We start from the raw sequence: 20,033 nt of genomic DNA, 5'->3' as shown, positions 1-20,033 counted from the left end.
AGTCCAAGCACATATGGTTTAAGTGCTTCTTAAAAGGTGGCTGAACCTTATCTGTCAGTTCAAGAATGAGAAAGACAAATTACTTATTGAATATACAACCAAACTTATGACCCTTTTAAGGCAAGAAGAAAACAACTCACTTTCTGTCCAACTCACTACAGACAGGAACGAAGCAGAGAGAAATCTTTCCAAGGTTAAACCACTACCGATCAATGTCTGGAGTGCCTGACTCTTTGATTATATTGTGGTGCGTGTGCCATTTAGACCTCCAAGGCTTGTGGTGGATGTGATGAAAAGAGTCAACTTGGCAACTACTGCCATTGCATTCTTAATACAGAGAGCCATAAGGAGTTTAAAACTAGCAGTGCTAGTGCCATCGGTATATTCTGCATTTTATTACAGGGGACAAAGCAAATCCCACTCAGGCAGAGTTTGTGAAGACTGGTACCACAGGCTCTCATGAGGAGAGAGGGTGCAGACCGTCCAACATGTACAGTATTTAAGATAGAGTAAAGACAGAAAGAGCGGAGAGCCAACCTGACCTCCTCAACAAAGCAATGTGAAGACCTCCACTAAAAAGGCTGAAAGCATAAGGAGGCAACTTGCCCAAATCAAACCTAAATACCACTGTGAGCTCATCAATTTTCAACCCTTCAAAATGTTTCTAATAAATTGGCTTGGTCTTTGTGTCCTGCATTGTTTTTTGCCCAGGAGACCAATGAATTATGGAGCATAATTTTTAGTTTAAAAAACAAGACGGAAATATAACTTTTTCAGAGTATTTATGATACGTAATATAAGACAGCGTGGCCCCTGGCAGCGTCAGTGTCATGTGGGAATAAACCCTACCTCCTAAAGCTGAAGGGGCTGGATATGGGGGTGTGGCGAGGTGGAATTCTGCCAAGCCCACACTCCCATCTGCTTTCTGTGGCATGTTAGCCATTTCCTGAAGCAGAGGAGGGCCAGGGGTCGCTGGCGGGGAACACACTCCTTCGAGAGGGTGGGGATCCAGAAGAGGGAACAGAATTATGTAAAAAGAGGAGGGGATCTGAGACTGATGTTGACAGGGCTGAAGAAGTGTTGGGAAACAGGTGTGGGTTTGAGAATCAAAGTGAGCATCTAGAAAGTCTAGATGTATTGGTGCTTACAGGCAAAAGGTAAAAAAAAAAAAAAAAAAAAGGCGAAGTCAATGTCTGCATGAATACTTGAAAATTACAGATCTTCCACAACAGGGTTTCATTAAAATTCTAATGAACTAGCTTAAACTAACAATTACTTATTATATCTATTATCCATTTATCAATCTATTAATCATTTTGTCTATAAAAAAAGTTCCCAGATTCAAAGGTGATCTTCAAAAGTTTTGTTTTGTATGACTAGCATGCCAAAACCCAAAGAATATCACAAAATATAATTAAAAATGTTTTAAATAATAAAAAAGAAGATACATTTAAAACTCCTGATTTTTTCCCCCACTTATGTTTGAAAATCATCGACTGATTCAGTTGTCTACTTTTTGCGACAGCTCTAATTATAATATTTATATTTGCTGCTTTTTACACAAATAATTAAAATTAACTTTATATTATAATTCACCCACCTAGAGCCGCCCTATGCCAACACACCTATTGTCATACATATTTTCAATATATAACTATCACCCTGATTCTATAGTTTTTCTGCCTGCCATTGACTTCACGGCTCTTTATATCTCCTTACTGCTCCCAATTCTTTCTATGAGGCTTCATTTTCCCTCATTCCTTCTTCTTTCACCACCTTTTCCCTCCATCTTACATCAATGCATGCACTTGGTTGCCAGTGGGTCCTTAGGGTCCTTTGGGGTGATCACTTCTTGTAACAGCCTGTCAAGACAGACCTCAGCACAGAGAACGTTCACAGCACACGGCCCCAGTGAAAACAGCTCCTCCTGCCATGGGGGCACTTCAGAGTGTTATGGTCATCTTGTTCAGATCTTTTTGTAGTCCACATGTTGTGGTAACTTTACTGGGAAATGTGGCCAGAAAATATAAGCTTTTTTTCCCCTGCATCCTTTTTGTTTGTTTGTTTGACTTTTGCATTATTCATCATATCTATTTGAATTACCAGTGATTTGCATTTACATTTCTAAGACTGACAGATAGTGGAATGAAAGCTTCCTTGATAGAAAAAAAACAATCAGGTTTCAAGATTTAACTTTATATAGATTTACAAAGGTTAAACCTGAAACAGATTACTACAGCAAAGTAAGAAGAAAAACACTAAGTGTCAGTGGCAGTGTCAGTCTTTATACAGCCTCGTTTGGCTCAGAGAGGGTGACAAATGTAGAAAAATAACAAATTAGACAAACTCCAATTCACAGAGGACATTGTTCAGAAATAAGTCATGGTGTGCAAAAAAAAATTAGCAAACCCCATGTTCAAATATCCAAAAAAGGCAAAATCTGTTATTTGAGAATGCAAGAATTCATATCAGTATGAGTTTTTTTTTTTTTTTTCTAAGCCAAAAATCTCATACTGTATGAATTTGTCTTTGGTGATGCCTGTGGTATGGAATGTCTAAAATCTCACTCTGCTGGATGTTTTGTTCACATGTAAAACAGCTCAGAAGGTTTACAGAAGGGCGTTTCTCCACACAGAAAAGAGACAAAAAGAGACTACATTACTGAAACATTTGTCATATCAATGTTTCAAGAACAATAGATTCTGTGTGGTTTCAAATGACCTCATACACATATCAATCAATCAGCAGCATGTCAGACCAGCGCTCTTGTGTACTTACAGATCATAATGTTGATTCCATTTTGGGTCCAGCGTATTTCTCACAGTGTCTGTAGAGTGGCATTGTCCTGAGCCATCCACCACCACTTTGGCAAAGGGATCTGGCAACCCTGTTATACCAAAGCAGAGGAGACAGGGGCAAGTTTAGCAAACGCTTGTGAGGTCACCAATACCTCTTTCATGGAGGAAACACTGACATGGCAGCCCATTTATATGAGACTTTAAATTCTGGTTTTCACCATTCGCAGAGACGCAAGGCAACTGTAGATATGTACAAAGTCTTCTCACGGTCTCTTAACCTTACAATGACAGAAAAATATGTCGCGAACAGAAACACTTGCTGATCAAAGCCAAGCAGTGTCTGACCTGTGTTCAACTCAGGCTGAGATGACGGCCATGAAACAAGGTCAAATTGAACACATACGTAAAGACACGTGTAGCTGAAAAGTCACTGGTTTCATCAAGCAGGTGTTTGAGTTTGTAGATCTTGGTCACCTCACTTTGTCATGTTCTCAGATCCTTTTCTTTAACTTGGGTTGATCTGGTTTGGGACACCATTACTAATAGTTAACCTGTCCAACCACCCCCTATATCTTACAGGTCATGTAACTTTAAGTGTTTTGTTAGCTAAGAGTGTTTTTGCCCCAAATCTTACTCTTAATCCCACAATGGCAACTAAAACGTGTTAACTAAATTTCCCACAATGTGAATTCTTTTAAACACAGCAAAGAGAGGGAGTGCTGCAAAATGTGGAACAGCTACAATAAAAGACAAGTCTTTCCAACAAATCTGGATGGAAATCTGTCGGAAATCTGATAAGGGACTCTTCATGGTGCATTTATCATCAGGCGTCTCTGTGTGTGTGTGCGTGTGTGTGTGTGCGTGTGTGTGTGTGTGTGTGCGTGTGTGTGTGTGTGTGTGTGCGTGTGTGTGTGTGTGTGTGTGTGTGTGTGTGTGTGTGTGTGTGTGTGTGTGTGTGTGTGTGTATTTCACAGTTGTCAGTGTATACACCTTTGGGCACCGATACTTCACGCAGGTCAAACCTGTTCGGTCACCCTTGTGCTTTCATGGGAAATCCCTGAAAGAAAGTGTGTTTTGTGTGCATGTTAAAAGATGACTCCAAGGTTAATGGAGAACAAACCTGCTGGCTACAACTGCTCTTGTGCAATTCAATCCTGTTAACCAGCAATTCAATTAGAAGATACAGGCTGCTTAAGGCTACTCTTTTATAAAAACTGTCTCATCAGTGGAACTAATAATACATCTCCACTCGTATTAATAGCAGCAGTAGGGAATGGTCTTATATCCTCATCACCTAAACAGAGGTTGACAAAAATGCCTAAAGCTAAATGTTAACCAACAGTTAATTAGAAGCCATTAAGAAAACAAAGTATAACTTCCTCCCTCCGATATATTTTTAGTGTTTTATCCCCTAAAATTCCATCTCACTATTCTGGTTTGGATCTCTTCAGTTTCTATATACTGTAATTAGTTTGTGTCTCAATAAAGCTAGGTAGGGTTTACTTGAACCATATACATTATTACTTAAGACTCCTTATTTTCTTGTTTACAAAATGAGTATGATTGGACAAAAAAAATCACTGGATTAAATGTCTTCTTGTCTGCACCTTCATGTAACTGCCATTCAGTTCCTGGGCTGGACTAAAAAAAGTGTCCTCTCTGTCCGGTTCAATTACAGCCTTTTTATTTGAGCCTAGCACTTCTCTACCAGTAGACCCGATACCTTACTAGAAGCTAGAGTCCTTTTGCATGCCAGGCCTCCTGGTCTGTAAAACAGACAGGCTGCTCCTGAGGGGCTTCATTTACAGCAAGGCTTCAAAAGCTAGCAAGCTGCCACTGCAGATGAAGCCCATGCTAATGCACAAGAAAAGGAATGGGATAAGAATAGCAACACGTCAAAAAAGGCTCTACTTACGGAAGAAGTCTTTCTTTGCCAGGTTCTTTGCACACAGGACTGGAAGAGAGGAAATGCAAAGAAATGTTAATGTGGGTTAAAAACCAAGAAAAAATGAATACAGAGAGGTCACCCAAAAAAACGTTGCTTTCACCAAATATTCAGGGTATGGCACATGTGTCTCAGTCTCTACCCATCATCATCATCATCATCATCATCATGTGTTTTGCTTCATTCATCATTAGCCTTTAATTTGTCTTCGTCTGTGGCTTGTGTTTCTCTAATCCTGCTAGTGATATTACCAACTCAAAAAGATTCAACAATTTAATATTTGCTACATTTATAAATTACAGTTGTTCACATATGTATATTAAGCAACATTTTGATCAGACTAACTGTTCTTCTCAACATTTTTAGCAAGAGCTTTGCTAACCCAAACATTTCATTATTCATCAATTTCTGTCTTAGCTGTAAAACTTGACAGTTTCCTTCAAGTAATTACTTCTGTCTTATCGCCTACATGTGGTTTGTCCATCCTTGCTGTCCCATTACAGGCCAGGAGTACAGTTTTAAGAGTTCTCTTCGTAAAATATTAAGCAGACAAGCACTCTTTCCTGTATGAAGCAAGTCCTTAGGGGTTTGCATCAGAGACAACATACAATAGCTTTCGACAGAGACACCAAGACGGTAGGTCTGTGTTTGGCTTTGTCCTGATGAACTGCTCTTTTTTTCAATGTCTTCCTTATAAGTGTCCCTAAATGTCTCTCTCCTGTCGTGCCAAAGGACATAGATGAATGGACGTAGGCCGATGCTTTGTTTGGAGCCGGCTGGACAATCCTGTGACAAATATACTGTGAGACAAAGCAGGCCAAGCACCAACAGTTAAGAGCGGTGACTGAGAAAACTAAGATGAATGTAATAAAAACTACAGTGAACGTAAAAATAGGCGTTGAATAAGCATCACAGTCCAACATCCAAATCACTCTCAGTGGGGATAACGCTGAAATCTAAGCAAAGAGTCAGGTGTAATAAAAAACTTACACACACACTGTTCAGTTTCTCTGCAAGCAACTCATTCATCCATTATCTGCATCCACTTCTTTCTATTTGTGGTGATGGGCAGTCACTCCCACATTATTAGTACATGCACAGGTGACCTCCCTCTTTTCCAACCTTACTCTCTGAGCACAAGACCAACTATATGTAGAAATTAAACAAAAGAAGTAGATCTTGGCAGTACGCTACCAGCTCAATGGCCTATGAAGGGAACACCTGCCTGAAAATTGAAGGTTAAAATACAAATCACATCCTTTTCCTCTTCTTTGCCTCTGATGCAATATTTTCTGCCACTTCCCCCTAACTTAGCTTAATAAAGCAGAAATAAATACTCAAAAAACTCAAAATGATTTTTTTGTCCATCAACCTGTCAATTAGTCAATGAATTGTTGTAGTTCCACATATTAGCATACATTAGAAACAAGTCAACAAATAGAAATCTAATCTAAATTTAAGACAACAGCATTATTTGAATTTAGATTTTGCGTCATATAAAAACAATTAATCAAAAAGCCACTTTGTCATATCAGAGTCTTCAATATTACTCGACATTTAAACCACAAAGACCGCTACGCCATAACAGTGTTCGAGACATGTACATGGATTACACAACAGATCACAGAAGAGTGTTTGAACCCACCACGAATGAGAAAAAGCACCACTTCCGAAAAAGATACGGACAGGCCTGAGAAACCAACCTAGCATTACACCCATTCAGTGTGGAGACCTTGACGGTGACCAAAATGACACAGCGAGACAAATCAGACAGAATCACAACATGGGAAAGGACAATGGCAACACATACAAAATTACACTGACTGGGCTGACTGGTTCAACACTAACCATCAGCTTGTAAGGGGAAATTACACTGCCAAAACCGACTGTATGGACACAGGCTAAATCTGAGGCAGTCAGAAAAGCCTCCTTGTGGAGTCAACTTGTGGATCCAACTCTGGGACAAAATCAGCCACGAGAGTTTAAGTGGGTCATCATCCTAGGCCTAAACCCTTGCCCTAGATGTTTAGCGGCAAATTTTGTCTTATTTATTGGTGTGTAATTCTTAATGCTTAATGCTGAACACAACTATTCCTGGCTTTAGTTCATTTATGATATAACTTATAACAACCAGAAACTACAGGTTATGACCAACTACCCCAGTTTCTCTGGAGCCATGCTAATAAGCTACTCTAGGGATGTCCTGATCCGATATTTGGATCGGATCGGCCGCCGATATTAGCAAAAAAATGCATATCAATATCGGATCGGCCTGCACGGGAAAATCCCGATCCGGACTCCCAATCCAGTTTGTTTTCAAAACTCTGGTCCGTGTTTTCCTGAGCACCGATGTAGGTAATCCATTCCAGTTTTTTTCAGCTTTTCCCCCCAAATCCGGTCCGCGTTTTTCAGCACACCTAGCGACCTGTCCAGCATCCCACTATTTATTTTCTACTCAGCTTTTTTGTGTGTTTTGCTTTTTTAATACAGTTTACAATATTGTTTGCACTGATGGCTTTTTAAGCCTTGGTTTACACTCTTGTTGTTCAAGAGCAGAGCACTGATGCCAATTCAGTTTGTGTGGTTAATTGACTATTTATTATTTTGTCTATTTTGTGTTTATTTAACCCTGTTAAGAATAAACAGGTCAGCTTCTCATTACCAACCATTGTGGATTATTCAAACTAACCTAATTAAGTTGGCTAGTTGTTCTTAAGAGTAAAACCCTTTTCAACATGAGTATAACAACAAAATAAGTAAATATCTTTAATCTTTAATACATGCTTGGATCGGCCGGTATCGGTATCGGCCTATGCTAAAAGCTACAATATCGGTATCGGATCGGAAGTGCAAAAAGCTGGATCGGGACATCCCTAAACTACTCCAATACATTTTTAACAATTTGTGTCTGGTAGAAGCTGACTTGTTGTCGTCGTGGGTGCTCTCCACTGCTGAAGAAGCAAAACTGAAAAGTAGCTATATCCACAAAAGAAGACTGAGTCAAGAGCAACTGGACTTGTTTTAGGAAAGTTGCTGGCAGGTTAACGTGTGCAGAGCTATAACAGAGACTTGGCAGTCTGGTTACCAAACTATGCTAATGAAGATTAAGGGATTTACCTGCACACTGCTCCACTGTCTCAGCCACAATGATCACAGAGGGAAAAGCATCCCATTGTTGTCAGTAGTCTCTCACCAACTGTTTAGAAATACTGACAGTAGTTATGGCATTACCTCTGGTGGCACACAATTCTGTGCTAAAACAAACTAGCAAGTATCTAACATTATATTTTGTTTCTATAAAGGCCGAAAAAAAGCAAAAAGGGAAAAAAAAAGCCAGGCAACAGGTTAATGAACATACTGCAACTTCTAGGCGCAAAGTAAAGCCATTTCAACATGTGTGAAGTACAAAGTTAAGTTGTATAAGAGGTCAGGATCATACCTGAAATCTGGAGAAAGCCTCTTCCTGAGAAGGGCACACTGGCATTATGTGTTAAAATGCTTATTCATTCACCTATTCATCAGCAGTGAGCTGCTATAGTAATAATACTGCCATCAATACTAGAGGAAAGTACAAAAATAGGTTAAAACAGAAAGGATAAAAGAGAATATAGCAATTACATTAGTCCTAATTACCACCAAAAACATATTGACTTGGCTGATGAACACCAGTGATGTACCCGGTGACGCTGAGATAGCAGGCTCTAACAAAAAAAGGTACTATAGCCCTTAGACCTGCTGTTGCTTTTTTATGCCTATTTGCACAACTTTTTCTTTTCCTTTTTGTTGTATGTTGTGGACAGTCTTGATTTGTCTTGTGTAATTTGATGTCTTGGAGAGGCCGAAGACAAATTTCCACCACAGTGGATTATCTATCTATCTATCTATCTATCTATCTATCTATCTATCTATCTATCTATCTATCTATCTATCTATCTAAAATGTAGTTTTAGTTCTTGGAGGCAGAAATAGGACCAAGGTGTATCTCTCCCAAGTTTCCGTAGACACACATTTCTTTGTTTAGGAGCAACTGAGATTGTCACTGAAATGAGAATAACTGGTTCTCCTTAAAAGGTCAGTCCACCTTTAGTAGGCCTGGTCAGGTTCAAAAGAGCATAAGGTGTAGGTCATTTATGCTCCGTCACAGGAGGCTAAGGCTCGCCAACTTGGGGACTAACCCGTCACTTTGATTAGCAGGTCGCAAGCAAGGCACAGAACTTGGCTTTGCTTGGGTCTTCGGTTTTGAGGGGTTGTGGCATTTATTCATGGACCAATAGCCAAAGCTGTACATACACTGCTACGTAGGGCTGTGTGATATGACCCAAATCTCATATCCCATATCTCATGTAGGTCATTTCATATCCCAATAATGATACTTATGATATAGTGCATTTTCTGTAAATTCAGTGAATAAATACTTTCTGGTCTGTCCTGTTCTAAATATATTATAACCTTATCTGGGCTTATGCAGACTCTACCACTGTGGATCCTGGCATCAATGAGGAATCAAAGCTCCTCTCAACACCCTGTGGGGATCCAGCAGTGTTGAATAGTTGCCACGTGATGGCAAAGCACCAGACTCATTCAGATCCTAACATGGAAAGATAGGTCAACTAGGAAACAGTAAACGATCAGGAAGCCCTTGGGTGAAGCTGCCCTCAGCGCTTGTCATGGATTATCATCCCCACCACAACCCCCTCACTTTAACAGTAAGAACAGAGACAATAAATCTGGCTGCACACAAGTAAGCAGAGGACCAGATGAAAACCCCCATCAATTGGTTTTACATCATCAGGGACCCCTCGAAACCTTTTGGATTGGTATGCTACAAATACATTATCTGATCTGATCTTTGAAATGTTGGTTAAAACCGTGGCAGTTTCCTCCCTGTGTTTAAGATGGACGAGGTTCATCAGAACATCACAATGACTGCTGTGAGTGAACCAAGATACAAAAACCAAAGGACTTAAATTATATGGCTGATCTATATCCCAGAGTTAAAATCACATCTTTCGGTTACTAAATAGAAGCCAACCTGTGCTAATTAACACTGTATTAGCAATATGGTCTCACAACGAAAGCCACGTTTCCGCCAAAGGTTCTAATTACTTTAAACCCAGAGTCTCCATCAAATCAGAGGAATCAGGTAGATCATGCAAATTAGACCCATACGGAATTTAAAAGTGATGGCAGCATTTAGAGATGCTGTATTAACACGAGGGAACATCAACAGCGGCATGAGTTGGAAAAATAACGAATGAAAGGGAGAAATGCAGTGGAGGAAAATGAAACTTAAACTATAACATTTGTTGAGTGTTTGATGATTATTTATTTCTGCTGTGATACAATCACCAAACATCATTTTATTTCTCTCATTCACATGCTTTGTTTTGTCTACCGCCACTGCGTTTTCTCACTCGACCACTGCCGCACTGTGTATGTTTTTTTACACTTTTTTTTTTCTCTCATCTTATGAAATTAGTCGAGGCTCAAGTTATTTACTGCAGACAGGTAGGTCTAGGTAGCTAATCTATGCACTAGAATAGAGATATTGGCTAAAAACCACACAGAGATCTAAAAGCTTATATTCGCATCAAGAAGTATGAATACATGTGTCAAATACATGACTTACATTATTACATTATGCATGTCATGACAAAAAGTAACCTACAAAGCCCACAGTGTTCTAGTTACTTTAAACTTATTATACAAAACAGCTTAAAAACAAGAGTGAAGATATTCTCACATGCAACTAGCAGCAGACCTACTGTACTGGTTTCCTCCATTTCAAGAGATTCAATGAAAAATCTGGGAAGTCAGTGAGGGAGTCCTGACTGTCCTGAGTTCCTGAGAAAAAACACCACTATATATTGGGAAGGCCGATATAGGGGGTCTGGCTTGTTGCTAGAGGGGGCAGTGATCCCCACCCAGAACCGCCACAGGTTTAGATTATGTTCTACATTAAGACCGAAATCCACATGTAAGGCATTTTACTGCAAAAATATTGTGGCAGATATTTTTTTAATCAAATAAAACCCACATATTTCTCAGTATTTGGTCAAAATCTAATAGTACTCATATTCACAGTTCATCGCTGAGAGCATTAATTAAAAATAAAAATAAAAAGGAGCTTCTAAGAGAAAAGAAATGTCAGATTAACTACAGTTTTTCACTGAACATTACAGATTTAGTCACTCGACCACCCACATTTGCACTCATTTTAAACCAAGCTGTGATAGTAGTTAAAAGGTCAAATAGGGGTCCACTGTGCTCCATTGTTTGTTAGAAGGATTTGAAACAGCTGCTGTTTTGGGGCCATTTGTAGGTGAGACGCCCCACTCCACAGTCTGAAACCAGCCATAAATCAAACTAACAGTCACACCAGACCAAGCCTATCCATCAAAGCAATTAACAAATGGGGATACTACCTTTACCATTGTCTGGTTGAGGAACATGAAGACAGGCAGCGGCCTGCCATCGTAGACAATATGTTTTTAGGCTTCAGAGGTCAACCGTAGCTTTCCAAACCCAGGGGAACTGGTAGTGCATCACTTAAACCTGCACCTTCATTAAACTTGCAAACCTTCATGCGAAGAGCATAAAAACTAGGATATAAAAGTAGAGACCTTTTTTTTTTTGGTTTGGTGTCCCAGCACTTTAAGTTACACAGTCAGCAGCCAGAAAAATCATCTTACTGTGTGGGTACCATGCTTTCTGCAGACAAGACACTAAATACATGTTATGTAATAGTGCAATACTTTGCAATCATATTTTGTGGTATGAAAAATCATTCTACAACAGGACATAATGTATACTAAACATAAACACATCCCAACTGGTGCAATTCGCATAAATTACTGCTCAATGATGTATAATAATTGCTTTGTGTATTACATAAAGCTGGTCTCTTATTATTCATTACAAAACACGCATCGTGTGCCTCTGACAACAAAGAACAGCATTTACTGTGGCGGGAGCTTTGTAACGTCTCCGTCTGTCTGGATGCAAAGGTCAGGCTGAAGGTCGACATTAGTTCTGGTCAGAAGGTGAGAGTTTGTAAACAGACAGGGGGAGAGGGGTTGTCAGGGGAATCCCACTTGTTTTCATTTGCAATGGCTGCTTAAAGCATCACTCTATTCATTGGGACGACAGGTTGGGGGTGGAAGGAGTCAAATGTTCAAATCCTTTAAACCCAACAGGGAGCTCTTTTTGGACATTGACCGTAATTTAGATTGATACTGCTTTAGCAGCTGTAAGGGCAGCACAATGATCGAAAGCTGTCCCAATGCACATTTATGAAGACACTTAACTCTGAGTGGTATGAATCTGTCATTCATTCATTGTGATTTTATTCACTCTGATCTGAGATCAGAACATGATCAGAAGTTGTGTAAAAATCTGCAGCAATGGCAAAAGATTCATAGCTTAATTTTAATTGTAAAATAAACTTTACCCTTTTCAATAAATTAGAAAACATATTCTATTTTTTTTGAAATTTTTGTGTTAATATTTACTGATGAAGGAGTGTGGTTTTAGCAAGGACAAAAGCCAATCACATTTCCTGAAGATCCTTGCACTGTAAATCATTGTGGGAAGTTAGTATTTTGTTCATAAAGAAAGGGGATAACAAGACAAGGGTCATGAGCTGTATCTTGTTTCCCAACAGTGGCTCTAGCCTCTTGCACTGTGGTAACATTATCAAACCACAGAGTTGCTCTGCCCTAGACCAAAGACGATTGCACGATTGTACACTACCAGTTTCATGGTCAAGTATAGCCATTTTGTGGTCCATTTGTTCAATTAACTCTGTGGCTGCACTACCAGGACATGACTGTCAACCCGCACTGCATCAGCATCCGGTTGCTGGGTTTGAATGCTGAAGCTGTTTTGAAGAACACGGTTTTGAAGAAGCATTGGGCCTAAGATCTTTCCATTTCATCCTGCACATTTCTTTCTAGTGCATGTGGCAACTATCGAATAAGGACAACTTATAGAAGAAGTAGTAAGTTATGTGTTTAACTGACATGATTGCACAGGTGTGCCAGACAAAGTGTTTACTCAGTGTAAGGAGCCAAATACTGCAAAAGGCTTCAGATACTTTCACTAACTTTGCATGTCTGCTTGACACTGATATAATGAATGTATGTATGGTAGGTATAATCTGCTTCAGCAAGCACAGCAGAGCATGAATGCAATGCAGCTGCTTCCAGCCAACATTTCGTGCACCTCAATTCACACATGTTTAATGTAAGGGAAACAAGCCAATTTTCACTTTCATATTTTCCACCTGCAATTCAGCATAGTAGACTGAGGCCAACAAGATTGAAAACATTGTTCATGCTTACTTCTGTCATGATTTAACCATTGTGCTATCAAATTACTCATAGCACATCATGCTTCTACATAGAATCCTAAAGATATAAATGTACTTTTACCTCTTTGGAAATTTGAGTCAATAATGATGCTATTCTCAATCTTACAAGGTAATCAACCTTCCAGTGGCAGTGAGTTTCAAAGTCAAATCTTTAGTCAAATTCAAAGCATGACTGTTGAATGAGTTCATATGTTTGTTTCATTTTATGCTGGAATTTAATCAAAGTAACATTACAACCATACATGATAAGTGTTACCAAATATTAGCATGGTCAACAGTGTGGCTGAGGGTTGTTTAATAGTAAATCTTTAACACTGTAGTGTGAGTTTGGCTGCATAGAAAACCTGAAAAAAGCTCAAGTTTCACAGCTAAAACCCTCTTAGGACAAAATGTGTATGGGCAAAAAAGGCTTCCATTCTTGTAGTACCTTGAAAAAAAGTTTAAGGGAACCTCTGTTTCTTTTCAAAATGATTTCTGACAGGTTTAACGAATCTGCAACAAAACAAGACAATAGTAAACAGAGAGGCTCAGTGACCTAGCATTCACTACTTTGAAACAGAAACTGGAACATAGCCTGGTGGAGCGCAATTAAATGCAACCCAACCAGAGCGAGGAAGGTGTTAAATGTAAGTCATGAGCCATTAAGACTTCTTTAACAGCGTGGTGTCAAGTTTTACTACATCTAACTAGATCATTTTAAACCTCCCTGTAATGGAGAGCAATCACGCCAAGACAGCACCCTGACAACACTGAAGTGTACAATGACAGTGGGGGATGTGGTCGTCTACCAGCAAGTTGATCTTGAGCATGAATCTTTCCTGAGGGACAATCGCCTCCTTGAAGCAGGCAATGACCTAAACATTTCATGCCTCTCTACAAGTATGCAGTCATGATAACAATGTTTTGGGCCTCAGGTAGTTTGACTAACAGAAAAACGTAGAAAAAACACCATCAAAGTGGGAAGATGAATAATACAGAGGAAAAAGTCATACTCGAAGGAACTTCTCCCAAATCTAGGTTACCAAGTCATGAAATGTGCATGTGGCCCAAAGCCAGAAATTGATTCCACTTACCTTAGCGCACACTTCACCTGATGCCAGCCAATGCAGTGTAATAACCCAGGCTGCTACACTGAGCTACTTCACAGGAGTCCGATTATTTAGATATTCAAAATGTCCTTCCTATTTTATTTCTCTGAATATGTGGAAATCTGACATTTTCAAACAATGAACAACTGCATTAAAACCTCCTAAAGTCCTATGGATAAAACAACACTCATGTTGGCTATGTGAGGCCTGTAACCGCGGTAATACGGTGGAGACTAATTAATAATATTTCTCATAGGAGGCTTTGTTGAAGAAAGACACAAAAAGTAATAATGTTGTTTACATATGTTTTGTTCTTATAGGCCCACAGATACATATTAAGAAATGCTGTTTTCTTTGAGCAATTTCCAAACTTATCAAGGCATGAAATTGTTAAATCGCTTTAAATATAAAGACGCAGTTCTCTATATACATTTCAGAAAATCTCATTACTAAATGATTTGGCAATTTAGGGGGGAAAAAATGTAAACTTGCAAAAAATGCTCCTAACACACCCGCTGACATCCTATGAGTCACTAGTGAGTCATTCAGATTTAAATGAGAAGTCCTACATCCTTCGCCTTTGCCCCTGTTGTGACTCTTGCTTGGGCCCCATGCTGTCTCATTCACAGCATTGTTCAACAATTAAACAAAACACTTCCTCTCCCCTTCCTCACGCCTCCCTGGCGGGCTCGCTAACTCAGGCTGTGTTTAGACCAAATCAGGGAATGCGTGAAAAAAGGCAGCCCTCCCATTCATTTAAATGGGGGCAGTGCATTTCCGCAGTGGTAGTGGGGAGTGCAGAGGGCTCAGAAAGAAAACCTGCGATGGTCAAAAAAAAAGTTGAACCGAGCTCAACCTTTGCTGGAAAGCAACCTGACATCACACTATATTGACCAATCACACACATGCAGCAGAACATTCCTGGTGGATGACTTTTAACATAAAAGCCACATTGGACTGTTCATCTTGTGATTGTCGCGACGAAAGATGAAACAGTCGCTGCCATGATAACTTTCCAGAGTTGTAAAATCTGGGTCATACTGCTGTGAGATGTTTTGGCTTCTGAAAGGTCCTTAAAAACATTAACCTGTAAACCCAGCTCAGCTTCCTGGATCGCATTTCATCGTCTCACTGTTAGCTCAAACAACACAAACCCCCACCACTGCAGCCCCCTGCGTCATAGCGTCAGATTGCTGCATTGTCTAAATGCAGCCACACACACACACACACACACACACACACACACACACACACACACACACACACACACACACACACACACACACACACACACACACACACACACACACACACACACACACACACACACACACACACACACACACACACACACGTTGGCAAAATGTCAAGCACAAGTATTCAGAGGCTACGTGACTAACTTTACATTCCTGCTCCAAGTGCACGCTGCAAAAAAATAATGATGGTGAGCAATGAATGATCATTTATGGCTCTCCAAAATTGGACAATGTTGCCAAAGTAGGGATCTGAGCTATATTGCACTTCCTCTCTAAAGCCATTACTAGATTTCCCAACCTCCCTCTCTCTCTCTCTCTCTAGCCTAGTAAATGCTCGGGATGCCAATTATGTCATTCATTTGAGAGGCCAGCCGTCTACAGCTGACACTCCCCCCTCCTCCTTTACCTCCTCTCTGCTCCCTGAGGAGACGCCAACAATCTGGAGTCAGGAATCTGGAGCAGAACGCAGTCACTAAACAGAGGAAGAGGGTGGTTGTGGTTGAGAGGGTGAGAAGGTAAAGAAGAAATGTTCATCTGGAGACAGAAATCTACAGTGGAGGGAGGAATGTGAGGTGGGGAGGAGAGGGGTCTATCTAGAGTCACAAATCTGTGGAACGTAGACGGTAGAGGAGGAGAAAGGGAGGAAAATATGGCAGAGCAGAGGGAGTGAAAGAAAGTGGAGAAGTTAATTTGCACCGGGGAATTTTGACAGTGATGACATTCTGGCAACGGTAGAAACACTGAGGGAGGAGCAGCAGGGATGGCGAGGAGAGATAATAAGAGGAGATGCAAGAATGAACAAAGTAGAACAGAATGTAGTTTGGAAATTATGGTGAGCACACAGGAAATTGAGCATTTGTCAGTTCACTTAAAAGGTCACCAGTCACCAAGATTGCATTATTAGGAGGATGTTTTGCATTGTTATGTTCATGCTCTGCGATATCTAAAGCCCTCTCCTCAATCAACACTTGTGCCTCTCTAAAATACATGCATTTATAAATGAGGTCTGGGATCACATCACAATACTGAAACTTTGCAGCAATTACATCATTTACATCAAATCTAATGCAGGTAGCAGAGGGTAAAACACAGCTTAAAAATGGCAGATGTGAAAAATGTACATTTACATTTTTATACTTTATTTATAGCTATGTTGGCGAGGCCTTTCTGCAAGCAAGAACAAATGATCTTTTAACTTAGGAAAGGGCGTCTATTGCTACAGCTCAATCCATGCACCCAAGGGTAAAATGTACAAAGTTGCCCAGTCTCAGCTCACTGACTCAGAATAGGGCTGCAACTAACGACTATTTTGATAGTCGTCTAGTCATCGATTATTGAAACGATTAATCGGATCAGTGGTGGTTCTAGCTTGTAAGGCGCCCCGGATGAACTCCCCTTCAGCACCCACCATAGATCGATATATAGAAATAACATTCATAAATACCAAAATGATATACAATCATGAATACAAAAAATGAAGTACAAGGAATAGAAACAATTCTTGTATATACATATAAGTAAGTTATTTTAATTATTACGAATTATAACATATTGCTAACAAAAGTAACCTGCACAAATCCTATATCACACAAATAGAACAACACACTTATAAATTAATATAACCATCCTCCAGCAGTATCAACTAAGAGTCAAGACTAAACAAGTTCACCTTGGTGGTGTGAAGATTGATTTTACAATATTCTTAATGATTTTACTAACAACCCAGAAAAAATACAACAATGTGTCTGAAACTACATATTCACAGTATGAACTATGGTTTATTTGGTGTGACTGATTTTCATTTTTGCATCATTAGGCTACCATACAAAATTATGTGTGCTAGACTCCTCAGTGGAGACCTGAGGTCAACCTACTGCTGCTCCTCTCCTACTTCTGACTGAGATCTCAGCAGGTAGAAGCTGTTAGTTCATAAACTAGAAGTAGGGAGCGCACTGTAACAAAGTAAACCGATCCACACAGTGACATTATATCATTGACGTAAATGAGCGATAGAAAACCAATCTTTTTTTTGTGTGTGTGTGCGCTCCGTGCTGCCCCCGGTAAGATGCTGGCTGCCCATATTGCCACTGAATCGGAAGAATTACTACAGCACCAGAGTGTTACATCACTGTTTTCCAAGGATTTTTGAGACAGAGGTGACAAAATCTGGAGAACGTGGTGTGCGGTGTGCACAGTCTCCCGCAGGGAGAGCAGCATCCAGTTAGCTCCGGGAAAGTCATCACTGTACAACACACTGAGAGGGCGCAGCGTTATTGAGGTGAGAGAGACTGAGCACCGAGTTATTTTCTTCACCTCAGAGTTGGGTTAAGTTGTCTAATGGCATAGTAGTCTGAAAACAGAAAATGTGCAGAACTAATTGAGTTTTTAAGGTGGAGGCAAGCTGCCACATAATAGAACAGATGGAGAGTTTGGATGGTAGGAAATAAAAGTAAGGAAAAAAGGTGACGTGGAGCAGAGAGAAAAAGATCCAGGCATGGATAAGGAAATAAAAGCATTAACGAGGAGGAAATAAACCAGAGAGAGTCGAGCTGATCTAAGGAATGAGTCACACAATATATTCAATACCCATACAGGAAGCATTCAGATTAAATCAGATACAGTCAGGTGTAATATCATACCACTAGAAAGTCATGACTCATTAGGTATACTTATGACTAGGCGATAGACACACCTGTTTCAATGGATATAAGTTTGTCCAGATTCTTTATTAGCACAGAAGGTTTGACTATACTGTATATGATTCATGCAACAACTATCTTAGGAATGCAGTACGACAATTATTGTCACGGTTAATAGTAACAGATCATTGCATATGAATCACACACGGTCACACTGTGTGGGTTTGGACTGGAGGCGAGTTTGCCTGCATTGACATGAGGCAGAGAGAGAATCAAGAGTCAAGAGAAGGCAGCGATGACTTTGAAAGTGTGTTGATTATATATAATGGAGGTATGTTTGAGATTCACTCAAGCTGCAATTACTGCCTGCTGCTCTTCACCTAACAACGTCACAGGTGCAAACTATTTTAAAGATTTAGACCACCTTGGTAACTTATTGTGTTTTGGCTTTAATGTGCAACATGGTGAGTAGAATTAATAAATATTTTTTGTCCTTGTGATAATTACTTAATAATAATAATAATATAATAATAATAATAATTGAGAGGATGCTGTACCAGCAGGCATTACACTGAAGCTTACCCTGCTTATCTCCTTGCTTCAGACAACAACAGCTATATCAGCCCTCCAGGAGTATGGTGTGTATCTGTGCATGAAAAATAACAGTCCATGCTGTGTGTGTGTGTGTGTGTGTGTGTGTGTGTGTGTGTGTGTGTGTGTGTGTGTGTGTGTGTGTGTGTGTGTGTGTGTGTGTGTGTGTGTGTGTGTGTGTGTGTGTGTGTGTGCATATTTTGTCCGATATGTTTGCCAGGATTCATTTACTAACTGTGTCTGTAGGGAATATTAGACATTACAAACAGGGGCAGGTGAAAATACCGGGGCAGAGGGAGATGACAGCCATGATTATGAAGTAGAAAACAGAGTTCAAATGCTAGGGTGGGGAGGTGGTGAGAGCACTAAGAGGAGGAAAAGAGCAATAAAGAAGAGAACTGCAGTGATGGATGAGCAAAGAGAGACAAATAAAACAGAAGAGGAGGGCTGAGATGTATGAACTGAAATATCAGATAATAGCAAACCTGACAACAACCAGGACAGCATGCACGTAGACAGAGACATATAATTTCATAGCTTGATTTCAACAAATGCTACAAAAGAAAAACATCATAACTGCTATGGTGTGGCTAGATGCAAGGCAGAGGGCCCAGTCTCCAGTTTATTGCTGAGCATTAAATGCATTTTGCATTAATCTAAGCAAACTCAAACTTTTATTGTGTTTTTAAAAAGATATTGTGTCCTCTGCCAACAACTGCAAAAAGGTCCCCATTGCTAAACCACATCCTTTTGCATCCTTCCAGCATCCTGTGTTATGTCTAACGGTTTAATCTGGTTTACTGTCAACATTTACTGAAAATTGTTACTAAAAGTCTAGTTTTAAAAGGCTCCTGCTCTTCCTGTCTTTGAGTCATCCCCTTCTTTTACAGATTGAGTCATTCTTCAGCTGTCAAGTATCAAATTGATTAAAATTCACCCACAAATCCATGTTGTCCACAGCTGCTAATGTAAGGTGCAGATGTTAGGAATTTTGGCAGTTACGGCAGAGTGATACTACGCACGTAGTCAGATGAGGTACCAGATATATACTGTAATTATAATCACACGCAAAAGTTCTTTTGTTCAATCACAACAAATATGAACAGGTGCAAAGCAGACCAGAAGAAGGGCCAGGAGGAGGAGGGGAGAAATGAAATGTGGTTCAAACTCAACAAAAAAGATTTCAGTGTGAAAATGGCCAAACTGTGATTTATACTCCAGTGGAAAGAAACTGAACCAGCAATAATCTACTGTCTCCAACAAATAATGTGCCATATAGACATTGTCTTCTCTACACAGGGGCCATATGACGCCCCATATGTCACCAGTCACCAAGAGGCCCACC

General features: G+C 39.9%; 1 protein-coding gene across 2 annotated transcripts in view; it reads right to left on the bottom strand.

Annotated features, from left to right (window-relative positions):
- LOC133991587 (E3 ubiquitin-protein ligase SMURF2-like) overlaps positions 1 to 20,033 on the bottom strand; it is a 71,222-nt gene that overhangs the window by 38,405 nt on the left and 12,784 nt on the right. For both annotated transcript variants that reach the window (XM_062430046.1, XM_062430054.1), the window contains exons 2-3: positions 4,714 to 4,752; positions 2,779 to 2,887 (exon numbers count right to left, since the gene is read on the bottom strand). In XM_062430046.1, coding sequence (XP_062286030.1) covers positions 2,779 to 2,887; positions 4,714 to 4,752 — 148 coding nt within the window. The remainder of the gene's footprint in view (positions 1 to 2,778; positions 2,888 to 4,713; positions 4,753 to 20,033) is intronic.

The sequence above is a fragment of the Scomber scombrus genome, chromosome 2 (genome assembly GCF_963691925.1).
Source record: "Scomber scombrus chromosome 2, fScoSco1.1, whole genome shotgun sequence".
Classification (NCBI taxonomy): Eukaryota; Metazoa; Chordata; class Actinopteri; order Scombriformes; family Scombridae; genus Scomber; species Scomber scombrus.
This window is presented reverse-complemented; position numbering and strand designations above follow the sequence as displayed.